Source organism: Pongo pygmaeus, chromosome 5 (genome assembly GCF_028885625.2).
Source record: "Pongo pygmaeus isolate AG05252 chromosome 5, NHGRI_mPonPyg2-v2.0_pri, whole genome shotgun sequence".
Taxonomy (NCBI): Eukaryota; Metazoa; Chordata; class Mammalia; order Primates; family Hominidae; genus Pongo; species Pongo pygmaeus.
The window spans coordinates 158,211,642-158,238,403 of record NC_072378.2 but is presented as its reverse complement, the minus strand read 5'-3'; the positions used below and the strand labels follow the sequence as shown (position 1 = coordinate 158,238,403).

The following is a 26,762-nucleotide window of genomic DNA, read 5'->3' as shown; positions in this document are numbered from 1 at the left end:
TTTTTAAAGGGCTAATCTCATGGTATGTGAATTATATCTCAATTTTAAAGAAATATGTGACGGAGCAAGTATTTGAGGAATTCAGAGGAAAGGGGGCCCTCAGCGCCTATGAAATGTGTTGGTAATGGGGAGGTAGGAAGGACTTAGACAAGCGGAGAGAGGCAGAGAAGGGCAGAGGGAGACGTGGAGGGTGGGAAGCACCTGGTGGGTTCTGCCAGGGAGGGAGGAGGCTGAATTGCCAGAGAGGGAGACAGGGAGAAGGGAAAAGAAGAATGGAAACCATTTGGGGCCAGATTATGGAAGCTTTAGATGCTGGTCTGAGGGGCACATGGGGAAGAAAAAGCTGTGGATGGTCTGACACCTGGGATCTGACACGGGCCTGGTGATGGCTGGGAAGACACGTGCCTGGGTTGTACGGGATGGGCAGGAACAGGAACATCCGGCAGGAGGAGAGCTCTTCGCAGCCATCATAACATTTTGGGTTAGATGGTGAAGGTGGCGATAAGGTGAAGAAGAGGGAAAGATTTTGTGGATCCTGTAGACGAAGAGTGACAGGGCTTGAGGCCCGATTGGATCTACAGAGCAAGGAAATCAAAGGCCTCTCTGGAGTTGTAAGCTTGGGGCTCTCCTGGGGAAGCTTCAACTAACATAAAGGCCTGTTTGGGGAGAAAGATGTTGAATCCAATCTCAAGCATTTGGGTTTGGGGCAGTGATAGGATATGTAAGTGGGAACATGGAGCCAAGCATACCATGGCGGGCCCAGAAGCGGTCGCATTTGTGGCCAAGGAAACTAAGGCCCATGGGCTCTGTGACCTGCCTGAGGTTACAGAACTAGTTGCAGGCAAGCTGGAGCCAGATTCCTGGCTAAACCTCCTTCTGCCTAGCAAGCAGCTGGTTCGGCGGTGGGGCTAGTCCTTGGGAGGGTGATGGGTGCTGGAGACTTGAGTCCACAGAAGAGGCTAGAGTAGAAGGCACTGGAGTGGTGAAGTCTCTGCAGGGGAACAGAGGAGACAGCAAAGTCCAAAGGGCAGGGAAACGAGCCTTGCCGTGTGTCCTCATTTGTGGGATGTGAGAAGGAAGCAGATTGCAAGCAGATGTCAGCTGGAATAAAGACAGCAGTGTCACCGAGGCCAAAGGGAGAGAGCATTGCCCACAAGCATTAGAGATGCCCAACTGCATGCTTGTCTGCCTCCTGCAATACAGCCAGCCGCACGGATCCAGGGGCATGGAGTGCTCAACCATGTCAGATGCTTCAGGGATGTTAAAGAGAATGCAGCCAGGCCACAGGATTTGCTACTGGAGATCATGGAGAGCGCATTTCAGAAGCATGCAGTGAAGGGAAGCTGACAGAGTGGGAAGTGAGGAAATGGAAGACGGGAGGGCAGGCCACTCTTGAGACATTTGGCAATGAGAAGAATGAGCGCTTAAAGATGAACAGAGAGACAAGCCAATGAGAGGAGTGAGCGCTTGAAGATGAACAGAGAGACAAGCCAATGAGAGGAATGAGTGCTTAAAGATGAACAGAGAGACAAGGAAGATGAGTTTTTTTGTTGTTTTCAAAGTAGCAGTATGGTATGGTGGCCTACAGAAACAACTGGTGGGAAGAAATTGAAGATGCAAGAGATCATAAAAGAACTGGGTCCTGGGTCATGGAGGAGAGAAGGGGCTGGGTCCTGGGACCTGGGTCCTGGAGGAGAGAATGGCCTAAGTGCTGGGTCCTGGGTCACGGAGGAGAGAAGGGTCTGGGTCCTGGGTCATGCAGGAGATGGGGTCAAGCCTACTTTAGCAGGTAGGAATGCTCTCTAAAGGGAGAGAACAGTAGATGGATGAGGCAGAACTTTTTAGTGGAGAGGAGAAGGATGACAGAGCTCTAGCTGGAGGGTGTCACTCTTGCACTAATGGAGGAGATGGAATTTTCTATTGCGATTATCTAGTGAATGCTCATTTTCCCCTTCTTCCTGACCAACAGAACTCCAATATTATTTGGAGCAGGAATGTGCCCAGCTAAAACACCATGCTTCCCACCCTCCTTTTTAGCCAGCAGTGGTTATGTGACTTAATTTCGATCATGGAAAAATCATAGATTGAGGTTTCTGGGAATGCTCTTTAAAGGGAGCAGTCATAAGTGTCTGTATCCATTTTGTTCCTCCCCGTTTCTCCTTCTTTCAGCATACAAAGCCACACAGACCTCCAGAATAGGTGGAGGGAACCAGGAGGAATAGAAATTCATTTGAAAGTCTCTCTCTTTTGGACAAGAATATGCTAGACTCATATGTACAGCTCATACGTACTTAATAGAAAACCTAAGGATATGGCTTTGATGGCTGGCGCTGTAGCAGCTGTATTGTGACCATGAAGTGACCTTGAGGATGAGAGCCAGTGCTAAGAATGGCAGAACAGAGAGAAGGAAGCCAGGACATTGATGACACCGCAGAGCCACCACAATGTCCCGGGATTGCCTTACCTCTGCACTTGTTTTGCATACAGAAAAGACATTTCTTTTCCTAAGCTGCTGATATTTGGGGATTTTGTTATGAGTAGCCAAACACAGTTCCTATCTGGTGAGGCTGGTGTGTGTGTGTGTGTGCACACATGCGTGTGTTAAAAGGTGGCATATAGAACATGCTGGATTAGGGACTTTAAATTTCTGCATTGCTCTAAAGTAGAACTGAAACAGTTGAGAACCACAGCTGAGGAAAGCAATCTGGATATCTACGATCAGAAAATCCTCATCCTTATACAGATGGGTGTCCACACCGTGTATATTCACCGAGTGCAAGTCGATTCCCACCTTCCCTACATCTTGTTGACCAAGACGATATCTACCTTATAAACGCTGAAATTTACATTTTATGCCATTAGCAGTTTTTATTGAAGGAGAAAAATTTTTTAATTCATCTCAGGTTTAAGATAAATTCTGCAAACATTGATTAAAACATGAAAGGCACTTAAATAAGCATACATATCTCTGAAAACGTGAAATGTTATATACATGTGTTCACCATTGTTTGGATTTAGAGCTTTGAATTCACTAAGAGTTTAAAATGCCCTTTTTTTTTTTTTTCCATGCCAAAACGTTTGACTGTGAAATATCAACCCAGAATGCTCTGGGAAAAAGTTAGCAAGGCTTCAACCATTTTTTTTTTGTTTGTTTTTTTAAATTGCAGGCTAAAACCATCTCTATTCATATAGAACCTAGAAAGCATGTCTCCTTGGACATGGCATGTGGCCTCTCGGTTTCACCAGGCATCTTGAAACATCGAGGGCAAGTAAGAGAGTTGTTCATTCATATCTTTATCACCAATATCAAGTTTCTTTTAAAAATTCAACACTTCCTGGGTAGAAAAGTCTCTGCAATAGCATAAGATGCTTGTCTGCTTTTCATTCCACTCTGTGTGTAATTCCTGGGGTTTATGAGATCGAAAAATAACTCCAGTTGTGGCTATTTATCTAGTTTTGTGGCAGCTGCAAATTCAATTGCTCCAGAAACCATCTAATCTTCAATCTCCCAACTACTTTTAATGGCTGGATTAATGGACTAACCACTTCCATGTGAAAATCCATCTTGGCTCTATTATCAGGACCATGGACAATGGGCAGATGGACAGAGGATTTACTGATTTACAAATTATTACCATCTTTGACATTTATTTGAAAAAAAAAAAAGACGCTTCAGATCGTTTAATATTTCAATGATAACTTAGTTTTATGAGAGAGAGAGAGACGTTTTAAGGGAACAAATGAGAGGCAGTTTTGTTTTGTTTTGTTTTGTTTTAAATGAGGTACCTTGGAAAATAGCATACAACGCCACACGCAGACCTCCAAAATAGGTGGAGGGGACCAGGAGGAATAGGAATTCATTTGAAAGTCTCTCTCTTTTGGACAAGAATATGCTAGACTCCCACAGCTCATGTGTACTTGATAGAAAATGTAAACATCGATTTGATTTCGGCTCAGCTTCAAAACAGTAGTAAGGCATTAATTAGAAAAGAGTATTTAATATTTGTTCTCCTTTATTCTTTTCTTACCTGGTCAAGAACTAAATGAACTCAATGTATTCTTGTGGATGGATGAAGGGCAACTCCTTCTGGGAAGATTCCTTATAATATTAACGCAAACCCCTGATCCCTTCCAGTGAACTCAAGACCCTAAGCTGAGGCTGAGAAGAAGTTGGTTCCTGGCATGAAGAGGATGGTTGTAGGCTGAGGTCTGAAGGGAGAAGTCAGGTTACATAGAAGCGTTTGCTACAGGGTACTTGGGTGGGCAGAGACCTGAGACCCTCGGGGAGTAGCCCGCCAGGCTGTGCCCTTCAAAGTCTCTGACCAGTTCTGGTTCCAGCATTTTCTGGGCGATGCCATCACAAGCCCCTGTGTCAAGGACACCTACTGCCAATTTTGGCAAGTTCATTTTTCTTGCTGTTGAGTCAGACAAGAAGGCCCAGGCCCAGGATGTGAAGAGCTTAGGGGTTTTCAAAGCCACAGAGGGCCTGGCCCATCAGGTCTCCGCAGGAACATGGCTCATAAAATAGGTTTGCTCCTCACTCAGAACCACAGCTGGCAATCCTAGACAGAGCAGGTGAAGGCCGCAGTAAGCTGGGGGGTGGCGTGGAACTCTGAAAAGACTCCTCCCTTGTGCCATTTTGGGCCAGAACAGAGATTTCACATTTTGCTGGCTTAGGGTGGGGACATGGCATCGTCCTCACAAGCTGAAATCATCACATTTGAAAGCTGGAACGAGCATCTTTTGATTGGGCATAACGCAATTGCTGGGCCAATTTCTGCAGAACGGAGTGACAGGTCACTGTGCCCTCCTGGATGCAGGTTGTCTGCCGCCTTCCTGCAGCATCCCCCTGCTTCCTGGGGCCCTCCCGGATGCAGGCTGTGTGCCGCCTTCCTGCAGCATCCCCCTGCTTCCTGGGACCCTCCCGGATGCAGGCTGTGTGCCGCCTTCCTGCAGCATCCTCCTGCTTCCTGGGACCAGGGCACTCACGCTCAGTTCAGCCTTCAAGTGCTGGGAAGCCTGTGGTTCCCTGGAGCACTCCTGGGAGAATGAACACAGATGAATTTTTAAACAGCAGAATGAGTGTGTGTTTGTGTGTGTTTGATAATGGTCCAAGCTTTAATAGCATGGTAAAATATTTATTTAACTTTTTATAGCTAGCATGTAATCAATCGCTAACACACTGAATGAAGTTAGAAACACCAACGTCTACTCAGCCATAGCTAGAAGGAACCATTCAACATTTATAAACATAAGTATATATATTTATGTACATGTCACATATATGTTCATGGGAAATACAGAGCCATCACCTCGCCAGGTGAGCCGCCCCTCCGACCATCCCTCCTGCCCAACAGCAGTGGGTGCCCCAGGGGGCATCATCGCTCATTCCTCTGACGCTGGGTTTCTTTTTCAAGCCACAGAGGACAGGGCTGTGGGCTTCTCTCTGGTTTTGGTTTTGAAGACATTAATTATCTAGCAAATTGGCTCATTCAAGTTAATCTCCCTCTTGACTCTGAATAGCCTTGATTCATTTCACCAAAATTCCCAATCCCCTATTGGATAAATGATGCCAAGTGTGTACCAGGGACAGGGTTGGAGGTGGGGAAATTGATAATAAATATTAAGTAAATATCCATTATATGAAGACAAGTGAGTCGTGATCCCGGCTTCTGGGAATTTTTCATAGTGAGGTGGGAAGAAGGGCTGGTCACAGGACAGCGGCAATCACTGAGCTAGGAAATGTTAGAAGAGGGAGGCCTCTGAAGACCATGATCTTGCTTTCCAGGGGAATGAGCTGGGAATGGACTGGGCCACACGTGGGACCGGAGTGAGGGCTGAGCCGGATTCGTGGTCACCCACGGAGCACCGTTCTCATCAGGGCCAACTCCTTCCTGGGGCCTCTGGGGAGCAGGTGGAAGGAGGCAAGGAGCAGAGACGGTTTGGGAAGTTGTGAAAGCTCCTTTGTGCGGCTGTCACTTTGGGCTCACAGGTAGCATGGACGAGGAGAATCCCTGTGAGTTGGTGCCTGTGAGCGTGTGTGGTTCTGTAAGGAGGGCACTGCCCCATGAATTACAAATTGCAGGTGGGTACAAGTAGTTAGGTGGTTCAGAAAATCAAGTAGTTAGGTGGTTCAGAAAATCGAAAATGGCTACATAGAACAGACCTATTCCATTTTCTATATGTGCATGCAGTGTGACAATAAAGATGGCTCAAAGATATCACAGTGCAAGAACTCTGCAGGCCTTTTCAGCATGAATTATTTTGTGACCTGTGAATTGTCTTCATTCCAAATAAAACTTGTGTGCTTTTCTTTTTCCTAACTTCTTTTCTTTTATATAAAATGGCAACTCTTTCTCAGGAGAAATAGCCCTTTTCCATAAATGCAAATCACTTGGGTTACTTGTATCATTGATCAATGTGTCTTGTGTTTCACATGGTTATAAGGAGCAAGGCCATGGCTTTGAACTTGAGTAGCTTTAGCTGTTAGATTTATGGTCTGGAAAGAAGCCAGGAGAGGAGCTGCTGTGTCCCCTGCGGCTGCCTCCATAGTGACACACTCCCTAAGTCCAGAGCCAGTTCGTTCCCTTCTAGGTGACCAATGGAAGTGAACAAAGTGGTCATTTTCTTAATTTCATTCTGATTAGTGTCTAGGGAAGGATGATGACCTACATGATCTCAGCCTAGACTGTAAGCCGATTTCTCCTCCTCATTTTCTGATACCTTTACTAGGACCTCAAGTTGCACTTCTGGGACTGAGTGACACGTTCACACGGAAGGAAGCCCAGAAGACGCCTGACAGAACCCCTTCTCCCTGAGCGTCCCCTCCCCTCTCCCTACTTCCGATCAACTGTTGCACGGCAAACTGCAAACGTAGAGCAAATTCCACTAAGATGGTGTCCAAAAGAGATAATTAAAGAAAATAAATGATGGAAAGCTCGCCTCTTATCTAAGAAATCATTCTATAAATATCTCCCAGTTCAAAGATTTGACTTTCGGTTGTTTGGGGACCATTCCTTGCTAGGGATATTTCAAGAAAAACTCTCCCCATCTGGATGATTTTGTTTTCATTTATGCTATTAAGGATAACCGTACGCAGATCCAGAATAACAGAGGACGTCATTTTATTGGCTGTCCACGGGAAGTTTCATCACACACGGAGGTGAAGACTGTGGGGGTTGCGGCACACAATACCTCAACACGTGACCTCATTGAGTGGCCAAACAGAAGGTGAAGCGACACCCGACACGACGGAACCCCAGCCGCCCTCTGCAGCCCTGGTGCCACCTCTCCACAGACGCCTCAGCCCAGTAAGCTGAGTGATGACACTGTCCATTAGTCTCGGTTCGTTGCACTGTCTTCCAATAAAACAGCACTTAAAAATTCACAAAATTAAAAAAGAAAGAAAAAGAAAGCAGCACTTCCTTGGAAAGAGCAACACCACTGTAACACAGATGGCAGCGTGGCATGCAGATCCACACCTGGTCGTTTTTTTCCCTTTAGGATTTTTTTTTTTTTTTTAATTAACAAATGGAATTGCAGGTCTGTTTCAAATATTAGTAGCATAACACGTAAGTGCAATTGCAGTCTGGCCACAAGCGTCAGAAGCCTTCCGTGTGTCTGTCACAAGGGCGGGCAGACACACTCCGATTCCACCCCTGGAGGGTCACCAAAAGAAAGCAGCCACTTCTCTATTTCCGTTGTTGTCAAAGCACTCAGGTTGGGGAAGAAAATTCAAATGAAACCAAGCTCTCAGCATCAGGGGCCGGCCGCCCTGTGCCATCCTAATTGGTCTCTGTACCCCAGACCTGGGGCTGTCATCTCCACCATGGCACTGGCTGGGAAAGTCACTGTGGGGCACACCCCTCTGCTCACTCCCGCTGCCCGTGGAGGAGCCTCTGGTGCCCCCCGGCCCGGGGCCACGTGGGTCACACGGAGCTGAGCTTCACCAGGCCGCGCACGGAGTCCTCGTGCAGGGAGTCCTGGCTGGCCAGGCCCAGCACGTGCATGGTGCGGCTGTGCGCCAGGGGGCTGCCCGCCGCCAGCAGCCTGGGGGGCGAGGGCGCCTCATCGGGCGTCAGGAACTGGTGGCCCATGTGCTCATCTTTCCGGGGCATCACGTCCGCGAGCGTGGCCTCGGCGAGGTTGGGCATGGAGGCGGGAGGTGTGGGCGGGCCCAGTGTGAGGCTGGCGCAGGGCGTGCCCAGGCCGGGCTTCCCGGGCAGGTGCAGCTCATCGCTGGTGAGGCTGGGCTCGCTCTGCAGCAGGGGCGTGGCCGCGGCCTGCAAAACGAATTTGGTGCTCTGAATGCACTGGTCTTGGTCGCACTGGAGAGCGGGAGGCGCCAGCAAAGAGAAGGTGGAGAGGAGGGGGCAGAGGTGGGGAGGGATGGGGACAGGGCATGGGCGGGGAGGGCGGGGTGCGAGAAGAGAGAAACCGTTAGTGACACCTCAGTCAGCCAGGCAGGGAGCGCGTACAGTGGCCCAGGTGCATTGGGAGAGACACCCAGCGCCTGGCGCTGCAATCACCTCTGCTCAAATGAAGTCACCACAGGTGCCCGGTCATAACATGCAGCCACTGGTCATGAAGCCAGTGGCCTTGGTTCCCAATTTAAAGGACATAATTAAAAAATCTCTTGGACAGAGTCACAGGCCATCTACAGCAGTGGGTGGCTATTTCTTGTATGCTGAAAACCATTTTTTAAACCACATTGTTTTAAAAATACAGGGGTTGTACACCCATGTTCATAGCAATGTTATTGATACTAAGTCAAAAGTCAAAAGCAACTCAAGTGTCCACTGATGGATGACAGCAGGGACAAGGTGCGGTGTAGACACACAATGTTACTGATTCAGCCTTAAAAAGGAAGTGCACTCGGACACATCCATGAGATGGGTGGACCTTGAGGACAGCATGCTAAGTGAAACAAGCCAGTCACAAAAAGATGAATAACTGCGTGATTCCACTCATACGAGGTCCCTGGAGGGTCATGTTCTTAGAGAGAAGGAAGAATGGTGGCTGCTGGGGCGGGGGGCGGGAGGAAGAGGGAGCTGGTGTTTAAGGCATGCAGAGTTCCAGCCGAGGAAGATGAAGAAGCCCTGGAGATGGGTGGTAGTGGTGGTTGCAGAACAACATCAACGGACTTAATACCACTGAGCTTATACTTACAAATGGTTAAAGTGGCAAATATTATGCCATGTCTATTTTACCACCAAAAAAAGAAAAGACTGTTTGGTAAAAGCCTAGAATTCCCCACTGCTAAATTTCCAACAGCTTCAGGAGCCATTCCCGAAGCCTCTGTGCTCTGAGAATGCCCACATTTGAGAAGACGTTTCCTGTTCTTCCACGCGTTCTTAAGTCACATGACATCTGCCTCGTGTCCTCTGTTTCCCTTCGCTCACTGGGCAAAGAAGATAGTGTAAGCACATTTCCAGCTTATGCGATGGGCACCCCTGATAGCTCTGCAAACCCTCTCCTTGAACTATGGGCAAGTTTCAGAACAGCTAGAAGAGACTTAACAGGACTTGGAAATCTTCAACTTGAGCCCGTGCAGTACCTTCTCAGTGAGATTCAGGAGCAGTGTTTTGATGGGAAGGAGGAGGAACAGGCATGGATATTAGGTGAGCAAATTGGGACTCTGTGCTCAAGCTATAAAGTGGCTGCTCCACTCCACTTCTGCAGGAGTTCTTAGAATGAGCCTGCTTCCCCTCTTCACAAATGAAGACCCTGGGGCACAGATGGGTTGGACAGTTCGATCAAGACCTTACAGATGAAAGTAAGGGATGGATCCAGGATTTGGAGCGGGGGTAGACCTCTTTCCACTATTCCACATTGGACACAGCAGATGCTTAATAAATGTTATTTGGCTTTTTATCTCCTCCTCTTTATCAGAAGGCTAGAGTTACTGAAGAACCACTCACCAATGGCTTTGTGATTTAGGTGATCCGACCTCTTCCTGATAAGAGACTCGCACAGAACTGCCATTGCTCATACCCCTGCAGCCACAGAGTGGTGCAGAGCCGACATGCACAACACAGCTTTGAGGGGAGGGAGGAAGTTCACCCAAACCTGCTGATCCTAAGGCACTTATTTCGTGCAGTGCACACTTCCTTCCCAGCCTCATGGGTTTCTTTCTAAAATCACAAGTAGCAGGCCACCCCGGAGCCACCCTCCAGCCTGGAACAGAAGGTTGAGGGGCTGCAGTCTTCAAGAATCTGCAGGCTTTAGATGCTCAAAGATTAGGTCCTAGGCAAGAGTAAAGCTCATAGTGGAGCTATGAAGAGGGCAAGCAAGTCTCACAGAAGATCCTTGCTTTTCTGTGGCTTTAGCCCAGGCAGTGCAATTGCAAAACACTGAGAAGCAGGGGAAGGCTTGGGAAAGAAAGGTGCCAAAGTGCGGGGGAGGAGAGCGGAGTGGGGTTATTTGGAGGAAAGGAAAGGCCATTAGAAACTACTTGGAAGGCCGGGCCCGGTGGCTCACGCCTATAATCCCAGCACTTTTGGAGGCTAAGGCAGGCAGGATCACCTGAGCTCAGGAGTTTGAGACCAGCTTGGGCAACATGGCAAAACCTCATCTCTACAAAAAATACAAAAATTAGCTGGGCATGGTGGCACACAAATATAGTCCCAGCTTCTCAGGAGGCTGAGGTAGGAGAATCACTGGAGCCCAGAAGGCAGAGATTCCAGTGAGCTGAGATTGCGCCACTGTACTCCAGTCTGGGCGACAGAGCGAGACCCTGTCTCTAAATAAATAAATAAATAAATAAAAAGTACTTGGACGGGGCTGACTGAAGCATTAACAGTCCTTTAATGCATTCATTTTTCCCCTCATCACCAAAATCATTTGTGCCACAGTGGTGCTTCTCCAAGCTGTCAGGTGGGCAACAGAGTAGCTTTCTCTGCTCTTGCAGGGAATTTCAGCTCAGGGTGCAGGTCCCTTCTGGTGGGGGCTACTGAGCAGGAGGCTGTCAGGCTGCAGACAGCTGTGGCCTGTGTAGGCTGCGGGTACTCTCCCATGCTGTCAGCTCTGCTCAGGACATGGGCTCAGTCTTGACAGGGCAGAGGCGGAGGCAGAGCAGCCTCACTGATTAAACATTCGTCTTTTGGAAACTATACCAGGGTTTGGACAGACTGTGCTTTGCAAAGAATGTTTTATGAACATCACCGTTTCGTATTCTTACTGACAGAGGCAGCTGAGCCGCAGTGGCACTCCCATTTCCTGTAACTCCGCACAGCCTCCAGCAGGCCGGGCCTGGGAATGAGCCCAGGGCGGAGCTGCCGCTTCAGGGAGCTCGGCTGGCAAGCCAGCGCCCTTGCTGGACCAAGGCATCCTGTTTTCAAGCTTCCCCTCTGGAGCCCTCACTCATCCTAATGCTTTCTGTCCACAGAATACCCCCTGGCTCTAAGGAACAAGGAAATTGCAAATTAGATTTGCTTGTCTCTGTTGACCTGAAGAAAGCCTTTTCCACTGAAGACTAACTGGCAAATTCTGTTTTAGGGTTCAGCCCAAGTACTTCTGACTGACTCTCGCAGACTCACAGAAAAATATGTTCGAGGGTGGAGCTGGAGGCGACATCAAGGTCACACAGTAGGAGCCTGAGGGCAGAGGCGGGCTCCTCTCCTCCCAACCCTCTCTGTCTCTTTCACCTTCCCTCTGGGAAGAGGTGGGCTCACCTCAACCCTCTGTTTCTTTCAACTTCCCTCTCTGAGGGAAGTGGAGGCTCTCCTCCACTCTCTGTCTTCCCCCCCACTGCCCCTCTCTTGTGCATTCTTCTACTTTGCACTACTCCATCAGCTGCTGGCCCTTTTCCTCTCCCTGATTACCTCTCTGCCACCTAAGCCTGCAAAGAGCTCCTGCACACCCATGAGAACCTTCTCAGATAAGGTGGCTGTCAGCAGTGGTCGGTTAAGCTCCTGAGAGACTGTGTCCCCTGTTGGGATTGATGCAGAGTTGGGTGCACCTTCGGAGACTTCCATTTGCAAACATCCCTTTGCTAACTTAAAACAAAGATAACAGCCTTAGAGGTGGCTTTACTGGGAAGCTAATGATGCTTCAGGCTCCTTTACTTACACAGCCTCTTTCCAAGGCCTCGTTCTCTGTATATTGTTTGTTTTTTCTTAAAAGAGGTCTCCCATGGCATGGTTCAGACCGCTCCAACCCTGGCCCACTCCAGCACATACCTACTGGTGCTTTGCCATGCTCTACCTACGACTCGTTAAGAACTGTAGCAAACTGTGTGGGCCTCACTGGCCAGGACCTTGTTGGAAATGCTCTTGAGTTTGTCAAGGGTAAAGCTTAAGGACTTGAAGAAGGTGTGAAATAATATTTGTGAAAGAAAAAGTTTAGCCTAAGCCGTTTAATTTTTGTTTTGTTTTGTTTTTTTGAGATGGAGTCTCACTCTGTCACCCAGGCTGGAGTGCAGCGGCACGATCTTGGCTCACTGCAGCCTCTGCCTCCCGGGTTCAAGCAATTCTCCTACCTCAGCCTCCCGAGTAGCTGGGACTACAGGCACGCACCACCATGCCTGGCTAATTTTTGTATTTTTTTTTTTTTTTTTTTTTTAGTGCAGATGGGAGTTTTACCATGTTGGCCAGGCTGGTCTCAAACTCCTGACCTCAAGTGATCTGCCTTCCTCAGCCTCCCAAAGTGCTGGGATTACAGGTGTGAGCCACTGTGCCTAGCCCGTAAACCATTTAATTTAAAAAATCTATATAGAAGTCACTCAGAAATGTTTTCCAAATGACTCTTTGGAACCCTGACTTATCTGATGATAAGCACCTCTTCTACACAGATTTGTTTAAACATCTTAAAAGATGACTGTCTCTCTAAGTCTAGCTATGGGTGTTTCCCCTGATAGAGGGACTGCTTTTGTATTAATAATGAACCTACTCTCTGTGCCCTCCCCAGCTTTCCTGCTGGGGTGATAGCAGGGGGGCAGGGGCACTGGCACCAGGCACCTAAGTATCTAAGTCCTGCGTGTAGTTCACAGCTTTGAAAACACTTTGCCACATTCAAACTGATTTCCATTTAGAAGGCAAATCTCAGTTGGGGCACACCGGGACCAGGCTCTGTTCTGCAGGGTGTCACCCATCTAAATCTCCTGTTGGCTCAGAAGAGAGCACTGGCGTGGACAGAGCAGAATTTTGTCAGATTCCAACCAAGGGTAGTGCAATGACTCTACTGACTGGAATATACAATTCTCATTAAATGCTCTCAAAACGTCGCCCGTTTTGAACAGATGCTTCTTAGAAATAACTTAGATATCAAATGACTCAGGGATACCTGATTTTTTAAAAAGAGCTTTTCCTAATTTTCCATTCTGCCAGAATTCCAAGGACGATAGGTTCATAAACCTTCATGGCTGTGATTCTGATTTGAGAAACTCATGGGGGAAAATGGCCAGTATTTTCAGGGTTACTGTGGAGATGACCATGACAAATATTCTTACACTTCCCTCTCTCTCTCTTTTTTTTTTTTTAAACCTTTGCTTCTAATTCTTATTTGCCCATTTCTTGTTGACTTTTCTACTTAACTTTCTTGCTCTCTGGACTCACCAACTCTCTCCCCTCTACCCTTTTTCCCCACTGATTTCTCTCCCACTTCTCCTGTTTCCGTCTTCTCTTTTTCTTCTTTGTCTCTTCCTTTCTACCTCTCTCTTTTTTACTTTGAACCTTTTTCCCTCCACTACGCAGCTTTCCTGGCTTTTCATCTGAGGACCCTTTTATCCTCCACCAGTAGAGGGAGACATCACCGCTCGCTTTCTTCTCTTACAATTTGGTGGCTGTGCATACATCCCAGCTAACACCAAGAAGCCATTGGTTATGTTTGAATTGATCTAACCAGTCATATAATCCTAAGGAAAAAGAGCTGACCACTTAGATATCTGACAGTGACAGTCCATCTACTCTGAACAGCAAACTGAGATACTCATGTTTTTATTCCAAAACAACCTTTTAAAAGTTCATATGTATCAAATATCAGGTTGAATCATATGACATTACCAATTTTTAAGGTCAAAAATTGGTCGAATGCTGGTTACTAATAGAATAGAATCTTGATTTCTTGTAAGAGTGTCTATGAAAAGACCTTTCTGCTGGCAGCATAAAAATCCCACTGTCTGGAGTGCTGGAGCTTTTGCTGTCATTGCAGTAAGTCACTGTGACAGCTGATTTACTGCCCAAATGAAGTGTCGGCATTTAACTTGCAAAGAAGTTTATGGCTTCAGATGTCTGGAAGTCACACACATTAGCACTTAATGTTACAATTTAAAAATGCCATACAGATCATTCCTGTGTCTGCAGATTCTCAAATAAAATTGCTCATGTAGGAATACATTTTATTTTACCCTAGCTGACTTCTTGTCTGAAAAAACCGAGTGTACAGATGCTACTAAAAGCAAAACTAGGAGCTTTCTAGATGGTCTGTGTACAAATTAAGAATGAGTGAAATTATTTATTTCTTTTGCTCCAATTCTATCAAAAGCATTAGAGTTAGGCATCATTTATTTCTGCTTGGCTGTGAAGCTCTGTTCTGGGGTCTTATGAATGCTTATTTACAGTTACAGAAACACCATAATCTTCTAAAGTCCACCTAAAATGCAGGTGCAGGTTGGAAGGAGAGCTTTTTTGTATTCTTTTATTTAACATTATCATTTACGTTTGCCTAAGTTATTTTTTTTCCTACTACATTTGATTTTTCAGATTACATGGAGAGTTCTTCTGCAATACTAGCTTAATAAATCATGCAACTGCTGGTTTAATCTTGTTTTGATACTGGATTGGGGTATTTAAAATGTTAGGTTAAGTAAATATAGTAAATGATTTTCTAAAAACAAAATCGTAGCAATTATGTACCATGTTACTATCTTTGCATTTAGCACGTGATCCCAAAGGACCTTTGTAGCAACAAGTGCCAGATATAAGCATAAATGATGACACCAATGCTATACAAAAGTTAAATTATTTGACAATCAAATGAAGTGTGCAAACTAAAAAGTGGATCGTAACTGGATGTCGTGAGTATGTCATGCATAAAAATTGTTCTAGATAGAACTTCAATGTTAGCTAATAATAAAAGCCAATAATAAGGGAAGCAGGAATAATGAAAATGTGGTCCTCAGCTGGCTCTGGGTTATCTGCACATACTTCCGGTATGGCTCCTTGGAATTTTACAGGAGTTCAGATGGCAAGAGATACCTGCGGTCACACCCATCATCTTATTGCTTTAGATGTCACATTGTTGCTTCCCTAACATTTTCTTCCTTGAGAATTTATAGTAGAGAGAAAATCTCATAGGCACTGAATAACCACCCCCATCCCCCACTCGTGAGAGAGGATACACTAACACTGAATTTTCCCATTTTTGAGATAATAAATAAGACCTCAGTAGGTACTTTGATGCCAGCTTTCTATCAATATTTATCTATTTTTTTTGACCTGCAATATCAGGGTGCTTATCTACACGTAAAATTATAAAGCATTTATCTCTAATTTCTAAAGTATTGCATATTTCCTTAGGAGCACGTTTTCTATCATTCAAGAAATACCTTTCTTACCTGGATACTGGTCCTAAAATAAAATGGCAGGCAAAAATTTGACCAAAGATACCTAGGGCCTCTTTCCCATCAGCCTTTCTCTCCTCTGCAAATGAACATGCTGAGTCTGATGCTAAATCTGTCTCCAGAGCCCCCTCCTTCAAAGTAAACACTGGAAACGGCTTTAGGTCAGAGTGGTCACACCCCGTAGCTAATTCAGTGTTTATTGTTGGTAGAGTGGGTAGCAAACAACCCATGTCTGGAACATATGGCAACATGGGTTGTAACATGTCCTCTAATTATAGAGACAAAGCTTCTACTCCCAGGAATGATGGAGAACTGATACTGGACCAGCATTCAGCCTGTATATAAGGGAGTATATGAAACTGGCCAAAGTACAGGAGGCAAATGGTTTCCAGTAGTGCACAACAGGCAATGCAAGATTGTAATCCCTGACGGAAGGGAAACTCACAAGGTAAGCCCCACAACCAACCAGTTCTTTTCTTGGGGAAAGTTCCCCAACCACTGCACAGAGCTGGAGTCTGAGCAGACCATAGTCATTCAGCTATAGAGAAAACAGAGGTCAGAGTGCGAGAAAGCTAAAGTGGCTGGATCTCCAGGGCAAGAAACTGGAGAAGAGGATGCCGTTCAGAGAGGGAGGACCAGAAGTCCTAGTGGGGGTTCCAAGGGCTGTAGCCAAGGGCTGTGCTGGACATGTGCAGGGTAAGAATCCCCTGCCCCAAGGCTTATAAGATAGCAGCTGCAATGCGGTTGAAAGAGAAATAGAGATACTCGAGGTTGAGAAAAGTAGTGCATTAGGGACAGTAATGTCATGACCACCTGCAACACATTGTTAACATCCCTGGGATCCCAAAGACATCAGAAAGGCTGTGCCTTAGGAGTAAGAACCATGCCCTAAAGTAAGACCCTAGGCCCATCCTAACAAAGCTTGAAACCAAACAATCTTCAGAGAAGACAGAATTTGGAGGTTGAGTTCCAACAAATTAAAGAAGTCTGGAAAACACTTTGAACTTTCCACAGATCTGTACTAACAAAACATAATACAAACCTACACACGTTCAAGGTGACTAGCCAGTAACTGAACTGCTTGCTGTAACGGGGGCAACACTCTTTGGCGTAAGATAACAAAATCCAGAGTCTCTATACCACATATCTAAAATGTCCTGTAGTCAATAAAATATTAATAGACATACAAAGAAATGGGAAAATATGATAGAACCAAATCAAAATTTTACAACTAAAAAGTACAACAAGCAAAATGAAAAATTATCTGGATGAGGTTAGCAGTAGATTGGATATGGCAGAAGAATCAGTGAACATGAAGAGAGATCCAAAGAAACTATCCAGTCTGAAGAGCTGAGAGAGATATTGAAGGAAAAAGCACAGAGCCTCAGGGACCTATCCTCTGGGTAGATTTTCACAGGGGAGCGTGCGTAAGGATAATGGGTTGTGGGGACTGAAAGGGTGTGGCTGAAAATCACTTTACACACAGTCAGCCCCTGTAGATGTTTCTTTATTGACGTGCATAGCATAGGGTTAAGAGCATGGGCTCTGGGGTCAAATTAGGACATTTCTGTTAGAAAATTGTACTTAAGCTCTCTCTCCTCCAGTTTTGTTAATCTATAAAATGGAGATAATATTAGTAGTAGGCTCAGAGGGGTGCTGTGAGGGTTAGCAGAAGTTATGTACGTGGAAGGCTTGGAACAGCACGTGGTATGTCCATGTGGTATAGTCTGGGAAGTGCTGAGCCCCGTGTCCGTGTGAAGGTGGATGAACTGCAAAGAGGAGAGTCAGGAAAGAGCATCGGGCCTCATGTTCTGTTTAGCGCCAGCTCTGCTTGCATGCTTTCCACAGTCCTGTGAGCATGGTCCCTACACCACAGAAGCCCATAAAGAACCAAAGCAACAGAAAGGCCTGTTCGCCAGGTGCCTGAATGGCCGGTAAATGTACAGTCCAGTGGAACATTATCTGCTGGTGATATTGGCCTGTTGATTAGACACAATGGGCTCAAAGTCCTGAGACAGAGAAGAGTCTGCTGGAGGGGACCTCCACTGGGCAGGACCCTGAAGGTCGATGTTCAGCCCTTGTCACCAATGCTGAAGTCCTCTGTCCAGCATTGCTAGGAGATGCTCCCTGTCCCAAGTCTGACATCTCTGGGTGGGGACTCCTGTCCTCTAGGAGCTCTGGGTCCTGGGCTGTTCCCTCTTGGATTGAGTAGAGTCGAATCCCAGGCCCACTCTCTGGTCCTAGTTGTGACCTGTGGGGCCACACAGAACACATCTCATCCTCTCCTGCAGATGTTGTCATGGCACTTGGGGGCACTCCCACAGGGGGAAGAAGCCTTGAAACCAAAAGGACTTCTTCCAGAAGCAACCTGGGTTTCTCACAGCAAAGGCAGTGTGGGGAGGGCATGGGACTCCAAGCTAATTAGACTTTTAAATTTATCCATCTATGAGCAACTTACTTTGTAATTGGTAACGATTTCCATGCAATCATATGTGTGCTTGGGGATTCTGATGAAGTCAGAAAAACCCAACCTACAAATCATTTCTAAACTGTCATAAAATTTTCACGAGTGCTAAATTTAACAATTAATGAAGTTAACATAGTCAGGTGTCTCACAGACATTACACATTTATCAATTTTGATTTTGCAGTTTTCTTTCCGTGTTTTAGAGCTTGTAATTTTTTTTCCAGGTCTTAACATTTTTCATAGTTCCTGGAAAAGTGCATAGGCACTTGCCTACAGTGTCTGATGGCTTGAATGACCATGACATCCGTCTCTTGGTTCACAGATTAATTTCATCCTCCCATGGCCATAACTTCATGGAACCATGACATGTCACCACATCAAAGAGAACTCCTTCCCTCTAGCTCCTAGTTCCACATCCAGGGTGGAGGTCTTTGGAGATGTGGCAAAATTGGAGATGGAAGGAATGAGGAAAAGAAGTTGGAACAAATTAATATTTGTTATGAGCCTCCTGTGAGAGAGCCCGTGTGAGGGGAATTTGCACATACATTCAACTGAACGTTTAAAAACCACCTTCAGGCCGGTCACGGGGGCTCACGCCTGTAATCCCCGCACTTTGGGAGGCCAGGGTGAGCGGATTACTTGAGGTCAGGAGGTCAAGACCAGCCTGACCAACATGGTGAAACCCTGTCTCTGCTAAAAATACAAAAATTAGCCAGGCACGGTGGCACGCACCTGTAATCCCAGCCATGTGGGGGGCTGAGGCAGGAGAATCACTTGAACCCGGGAGGTCAAGAGTGCAGTGAGCAGAGATCGTGCTACTGCACTACAGCCTGAGCGACAGAGTGAGACCCTGTCTCAAAAAAATAATAAAACAAAATAAAGGGGTAAGTTAGAAAATGTATATCTCAGTGCTCTGTAAATTGCGAAGCTCTATATAAATACAATAAATAGACTTCTCTGTCTTTATTAATTTGCAATCTAGTGTGCCATGTCTGGGGACAATAACTCCTTCATTACTCCATGCACAGAGTTCTGATTTGGGGTCCTGGCTTATGCTTTTCCAAGATTATCAAAAATTAGCCAGGCATGGTGGTGCATGCCTGCAGTCCAGCTACCTGGGAGGCTGAGGCAGGAGAATTGCTTGAGCCCAGGAGGCAGATGTGGCAGTGAGCCAAGATTGCGCCACTGCACTCCAGCCTGGGCGACACAGCGAGACTCCATCTCAAAAAAACAAAACAAAAAAAGCACCTCCAGTTTATTAGGTCATAAACTGGTAATGGCAAGAGGAAATAGAATCTCAGTCAATCATCACCACAGGCCAGGGAGGTGAACATCAGTATAACTTTCTTCATTTTACAGTTTAGGAATTTAAGGCTCTTGGGATTAAGTGACTTGCCCAAGATCACCCAGCCCCAGAATGTCAGGGCCAGCAAAGGTCAGAGGCGGCCCAGGTGCTCTGACTCCACAGCTGTTCTCTGCCACTCCCCACTGCATAAGCTATTTGCAAAGCTTTTCCTTCCATTATCTTTCAGGATTAACTGATTCTGTTGTTCTTACTGGTGTCCAATTAGACCAAGAAGAAAATTCCCTTGAATTGGTGGGGACACAGCTGGCAGAGGTGGGCACAGAGAAAGGAAAATATAATGAATGCTGATTTCAAAAAATAATCTTCCAGCATGTAAGATGAAATTGGATTAGTATCTTAGATGACAAACATGAGTAAGTCTTACAGGTTTTTTACAGGCTAGCTGACAAAACGGATTCACGTCTCCACTGTTTCCAAGCAACTTTCTACCAACCAGACAATTTCTCCATCAACACAGGAAGCAAACCTTCCCTGAGTGTTCCATCCAGCTACCTGCTGGGCCGCTCCCCACCACCCCCAGGTATCCATGGGCACCCACATTCCACATGCCTAAGTCAACTTCCCCCAACTTGCACCCCCTCTTGAAACACCAGGACGCTTTGCCCCACACATGCCTGTGCTTTGTTTGCTTGAAACATCCCTTCCACCTTTGGGTGGTGAATTCTCAGATGTTGTCTCCTCCAGGAAGCTTTGCCTGAAACCTAAGTGCTCTTTGTCAAAGCTCCCCCGCCCCTCCCCCAACAGTCTGTCACATTCTAGCACATTCCGTTCAAATCCTCCATATATCCATTTCTCTGAATAGACCATGTGGTACTTGAATGAAACTGACCTAAGGTTTTTCAAGATAAAAGAAACTTATTTGTGCCAAAGTAAATACCGGTTCAAAATCATTCCATTTAACCGAAACTTTTGGAGAGAACAAGAGAATTTGAAGGCTGTGTCGATGGTTCTCAATACTGGCTGCCAGTTAAAGTCATCTCCAGGCCCATAGCACTACCAAGGCCTGGCTGCCCACCCTGGGATTCTGACTTAACTGGATGCAGAGATCAGTACTGTGATTCTAATGAGTGTCCTGGGCTGACGAGCAACAGATTGTAATAAATTATCCCTCAGCTCCTAGACATAGGCCCAGGTCCGAAAAGGGTCAGCTGGTTCCAACTGGAGGGCTTTTCAGATGGAAATATGACATGTAATAGAAAGCACCTGGGGCCAGACCCGGTGGTTCACGCCTGTAATCCCAGCACTTTGGGAGGCCAAGGTGGGTGGATCTCCTGAGGTCAGGAGTTCGAGACCAGCCTGGCCGACATGGTGAAACGCCGTCTCTACTAAAAATACAAAAATTAGCCTGGCGTGGTGACGCACGCCTGTAATCCCAGCTATTCGGGAGGCTGAGACAGGAGAATCACTTGAACTCGGGAGGTGGAGGTTGCAGTGAGCCGAGATTGTGCCACTGCACTCCAGCCTGGGCAACAAGAGCGAGACTCCGTCTAAAAAATAAAAGAAAAAAAGAAAGTAAGAAAGCATACGGGCCTTGCATCTCTAGCTGTGTGACGGTGAGCAAGTTACTCAACATATCCAAGTCTCAGTTTCACCCTTTGTAAAAGGAGGCTATCTTGCAGGTTGCTATGGGGATTAAGTGAGGCAACTCTTGCAATGATAGTATCAATATTAGCAACGCTCTGTCCATTCCAGAGCGCTAAACCTCAGCAGAGACCCACCTGTCCACAGCATGGTTCTGGAGCAAATAAACTTGGTGCCATTCTTAGAATGGCTTGAAGTTCAGCTTGTGATTCTGACTAATTCAACACTAAAGGATTTGTGTATTTGTTTTCCCATCTGTCTAATTGGGGACTGGAACACAGAACTTTTTTATTGATTTTGAGCTCTAACTATATCCAAAACAGGAAATAAGTAAAAAGGAAGATGACGGATTGCTTGGCAAGTTGCCAGACCACTTGCTCTTAGCGATGGTGCTGCAGGCTTTCCAAGGCGCAGAGGGTGGGTGCCCTGGATGTCTCTCACTGCATCAGAGACCAGAAACCCTAGGGCTTCAGGACCCTTTCGGCCAGGCACTGCTGCTCATGATGTGCTGGCTCAGTCTGTGATGATCTTTGTTGCCTGGGATGTCTGTTACTAGCAGCCGAAGCAAATCAAAGGAGAGGAATGTTACAGTGGCCCCACAGAATTTGTATTGTTGTCAGTCTTGAAATATTTCAGCTCATTTGTCCGTGTTTTGACAATTCCCAGAAATTAACTGGTATACGTATTTCTCATGGCCCTAACATGAAGCAAAGCGGGAGAAAGCAAAGCAACAGTGCAAGGCCCGGAGACCACGCTGGAACTCGCTCTGCTAGAGGTTCCCAGGTCTCTCGGCTGGCGTGTGCATTTCACAGAATGTTTAAAAATTACAAAATACCAATTTCTCCCCTTCAGGGCTTACTCCAAGTGCCTCTTGACTTTCATGAAGTCTTTGACTGCTTCTTCTCTTCCCCTCCAGTTTTATAAATTATTCTCATTTTCAATTTAACTTTTTCAGTCCTTAAGCTTCCCTCCTTTCATCTATTTTCATAATAAAACAATATTGACAGATGAGACAACGGTAACAAATTAGATAACTTAGATGAAATGGATAAATCCCTAGAAAGACACATACCACTGAAACTGACCCAAGGGAAAAATAAAAAATCTGAATAGACCTATAATAAGTAGAGTGAATCAGTAATCAAAACAGTACCCACGGAGAAAGTTCAAAACCAAATGGCTTTCCAGGCAAATTGTTCCAAATCTTTAAAGATGAATTAACAGCAGTTCTTCACAAACTTTTCAAGAGACAGAAGAGTAAGAAGCACTTCTCAACTCCTTCCATGAAGCCAGTATTACCCCGATACCAACACCAGACAAAGACTTCACGAGAAAAGAAAACTACAGACAATTCCCTTACGAATACAGACGGAACAATCCTTAACAAAATACTAGCAAACTGAATTTAGCAACATATAAAAAGGATTATATACCATGGCCAAGTGGGATTTATCCCATAAATTCAAGAAATAGGAGACAAATAAGAAAAGCAACACACACTCCTACTCTCAGGGAAGTTCTGGTATGACGGCCAGACTGCGCACAGCCCCACGGCACACCCCCAATCCTGTGTCAAGTGAGGGCTTAGTCAGTTTGGGGGCTGTTGGTTAGGGTGGGTGGGTGGAGAGGAGGAGCTGAGAGTCACGGTGTTTACCTTCTTCTGGGGGTTGGAGAGCTCTTTCCTGCATGTGTGGACTGAGATGTTGTCTCTGCCCCCCTAGTCTCCTGGTGGAGCTACAAGGATCAGAGACTCACAAAAGGCTCACAGCTAAAAGGGGGCTTTAGGTACAAATTAATCCCACCTCCTATTTTGCAGATGAGGAAAACCGAGGACCAGTGAGGCAAGAGTGACCTGCCAATCATCAGGGAACTAACTGGCAGGAGCCAGAATGGGAGCTCTCGTTCCCTGGTTCCCATCCTGGGCTCTTTCCCTCATGCCAGTCATCTCTATTGTTTTCCGGTTGCTCCAAGAGGGTACAGTTGAGCTTGCTCATCTTGCCACTCATGGGTCTCAGGGGGATAATAATAATAATAGCTGACACTTAAATAGTACTTTTCTTCTACTAGGCAAGGTTTTAAGTGCTTTATATGTCTTAACTGAATCCTCATAGAAACCCTACAAGGTAAGACTACCAATGTTCCCATTTTATAGATGAAAACACTGAGGCAGAGAGAGGTCAAGCAACTCATCAAGGTCATGCTTCTAGTAAGTGGTAGCAGTCTGGTCTCCACACAATGAATCCCCATCTCTAATGTTCCTCTTCCAGATGGGGATAAAAAGGCATCTTAAAGCCTGCTGGCTGACTCGAAAGGATTTAGCATGTGGAACAGATGTCTCTGTACAGCTTTTATCACTGACTGGAACATCCTGCTTAGGGGACTTGACTATAAAATTCTGTGCTATTACCAAATCCGGAGTAGTGCTCACATGCGTATGACTCCCAGGATGTTGAGATTTCTTGCAGTTTTGTCTCCGTTAGGGAGGCGGTAGACCATGGTACTCACTGATGGAGGGCTTCTTTAGCATGGGATCCATGGGCTTTAAAGGGAGACCTTGATCCTGAAATTTCATGCACATATCATGTGCCTGAGCCTAGACTCACGGGGCACGGATTCACTAGGGCTGTGACGCTGGAGTGTTTCTGTACCATACAGCTCCCAGGTGCATGTGAGCCTTGTTCATTTCTTTACACCCGACAGCGCTTTCAAGCCTTCCCCTGGAAGCTCTCTGGAAAGATCTGTGCATGCCTGAGTAAAGGAATGAATGGCCGTGTGTGGTGGCTTACACTTGTAATCTCAACACTTTGGGAGGCTGAGGCAGGTGGATCGCTTGAGTTCAGGAGTTCGAGATCAGCCTGGGCAACATGGCAAAACTGTCTCTACAAAAAATGCAAAAATTAGCCGGGCATGGTGGCGCATGCCTGTGGTCCCAGCTATCAGGAGGCTGAGATGGGAGGATCACCTTGAGACCAGGAGGTGAAGGTTGCAGTGAGCTGAGATTTCACCACTGCACTTCAGCCTGGGCGACAGAGCGAGACCCTGTCTTAAAAAAAAAAATGATACTGTCTCCCCTTTGTGTGTATGGATGGCAAGAAGATGCTGCAGGAGATGTGAAGCCACCTACACTCAGGTGTGCATGGCAGAGAGTGCACTGTCAGCCTGGGCAGGTGACCAGGGCTGCAGGTCCTCACTCAATCCCGCCATGATTCTGTATGCCATCAGCCTGAGGCCAGCAGTGAAGAGGCTCTGCTTCCGGGTCCAGAGCTCCTCCTGATCTGCTTGGTGCTCAGTGGCATGGTGATGTCACATGCAGCTCTTTCCTGGGGTGTTCAGACTGTCTCATCCTCAGTCACAGCAGAGAACAGGAGGGCAAGGAGCCTTGTTTTTTTTTTTTTTTTGGTATCTTCAAGCTTCCTGACACAGTGCTCAAGCCCACAGATGAACAGATGTCTTAATAAAGTAGCCTTACAGGCTGGGTGTGGTGACTCATGCCTGTAATCCTATCACTTTGGGAGGCAGAGGCTGGTGGATCACTTGAGGCCAGGAGCTTCAGACCAGCCTGGCCAACATGGTGAAACCCCCTCTCTACTAAAAAATACAAAAACTAGCTGGGCGTGGTGGCGGGTGCCTGTAATCCCAGTTACTCAGGAAGCTGAGGCAGGAGAATGGCTTGAACCTGGGAGACAGAGGTTACAGTGAGTGGAGATCATGCCACTGCATTCCAGCCTGGGTGGCAGAGCAAGACACTATTTCAAAAATAAAAAAATAAAAAAATAAAAAAATTAAAAAAAGAAAAGTAGCCTTACACTGAATTGAGTGATAAGGGGTGACCAACAGGCAGCTGCTGCACTGCGACAGGCTTCTTAACCTTTGCAGTGTCCTCTTCCAACAACCCTTACAACATCACAGCCCGGTGCCTTCAGCGGTACTAGTTAGTTGGAAGGTGACTCCTAAAGGAATAGGCAAATGAACCCTAGCATTTCTGCCATGTCCAGAGTCTTGGTGCAGGTGTAGAATGAATGGACTCCAGAGGGGAATGTGACTTGCCATATGGAGTAAAACGACCTCCCCATTTCCACGGTTAAAGCCACCTTCTCTGTCACAGAGGCACAGGGTAGGTGCTCAATAACTGTTTGCTGAATTGATGAATTATGTCCCATCTGGTCTTGACCTGAAGTGAGAGCACCTTTAAATAGCCTTTGTTAATTTTCTTAATCTCAACAAAGCGTAGAACTTGGTGAGATCAGCGCCCTGCAGAACCTGGTGAGCCCAGTATTATGGGGGTCATGGGGTAAGAAGAACCTAAGTCCACTGGTTTTGACAAGGACATCTGCCATCGGTGGTCAATTCCACTGAAGGTTCTTAATGCTTCCGTCATGTATCTGCTCACATACTGCCCCCTGACTGCTGACCCCTTTGAAGGTGGATGAGCTGTACCCCACAAACTTTCTATCTCTAGCTCCTAGTCTAGTCCTCAACACACAGAGGGAACCCAGGTAGAGTGGCTGATTGAAGAGAGGTTATTGTGTGTAGACACATGCAGATATCAGAGAAATGATCAACGTATGCTGTGGCCAGAATTCTGGTGAGCTCTGTCCTTACAGGGCACTTCTTGTGCACCTGCGAATCGTGCAGAAAGCCTCTGAGCACAGATCTCCTGGTCTTTAATGCCCGTGCACTTGCGGGCATGCAGTATAAGAAGTGAACGTGGGCACTGGAGTCACCAGGCTAGTTTTGAACCCACAAATTAGTATCTGTGTGCCCTTGGGTAGATGGATGATCAATCTCTCCTACTTAAAAAAGGTGGGGACAAGCGTCCCCTTTTCCCACTGTTGCTTTAGGGTTAAATGAGGTGCTGACCACCACGCGCCCTGAACACAGCTGATCTCTGTGAATGTAATCCCCTTGCCTGCGAGCCTGTCTCTTCCTCCCTCTGTTCTCAGTTTCCTTTTCTGAAAAATACGGGGGAGTGACCCTTAAAGCGTCCCTTGAGTGGATGAGTTATGACCAAACAAGCTGTTTCCCCAAATCCTTTACACAGTGGAGCGGCAAGGACCTTGAAGTGAACGTACTTCCTTTGAAAGAAAACACGCCAGGCACAGTGGCTCACGCCTGTCATCCCAGCACTTTGGGAGGCCGAGGCAGGTGGATCACCTGAGGTCAGGAGTTCAAGACCAGCCTGGCCAACGTAGCGAAGCCCTGTCTACTAAAAGTACAACAATTAGCCTGCACCTGTAGTCCCAGCTACTTGGAAGGCTGAGGCAGGAGAATTGCTTGAACCTGGGAAGCAGAGGTTGCAGTGAGCTGACATCATGCCACTGCACTCCAGCCTGGGCGACAGAGCGAGACTCTGGCTCCAAAAAAAGAGAGAGAGACAGAAAACGCTTTATTAGTAAAGCAGAGCAAAGCAATACAAACAAGACACCACCACCACCAACACATAAACCCCAGCCACCTCTGCTGGGGGCTGAGCCTAGTTCACACAGCTGTGGAAGTTGGCAGCCTCAGGACTGCCTTAAGGCTGCCAACTTCCACCCTGCAGTTCTTTGCACCCAGAAGAAAGGTGTTCTGGGCTGCTGCCCACTTCCAGTCTACCTGAAAGTCAGGTCTCCGATCTGTCATGGATGCTCTGGAGTGGGTGATTCAGCTATAGAAAGAGCACACAGCACAGGACCACCACAAGACAAGGTCCTCTGCAGGAACATGGAACTTCTAACTTTAGGGAGATTTGTTCCAAATAAAGAGAGGCCATTGCCTTCCAGACATGTAGGGAATCTTAAGACACTGATG

General features: G+C 46.6%; 1 protein-coding gene across 3 annotated transcripts in view; it reads right to left on the bottom strand.

Moving 5' to 3' along the window:
* Positions 1 to 7,102: 7,102 nt before the first annotated feature.
* Positions 7,103 to 26,762, bottom strand: part of ZDHHC14 (zinc finger DHHC-type palmitoyltransferase 14) — a 294,209-nt gene continuing 274,549 nt past the window's right edge. For 2 of the 3 annotated variants that reach the window (XM_054493272.2, XM_063666762.1), the window contains one exon: positions 7,103 to 8,327. In XM_054493272.2, coding sequence (XP_054349247.1) covers positions 7,929 to 8,327 — 399 coding nt within the window. In that variant the 3' untranslated portion in view covers positions 7,103 to 7,928. The remainder of the gene's footprint in view (positions 8,328 to 26,762) is intronic. The other variant, XM_054493273.2, reaches the window with a different exon arrangement.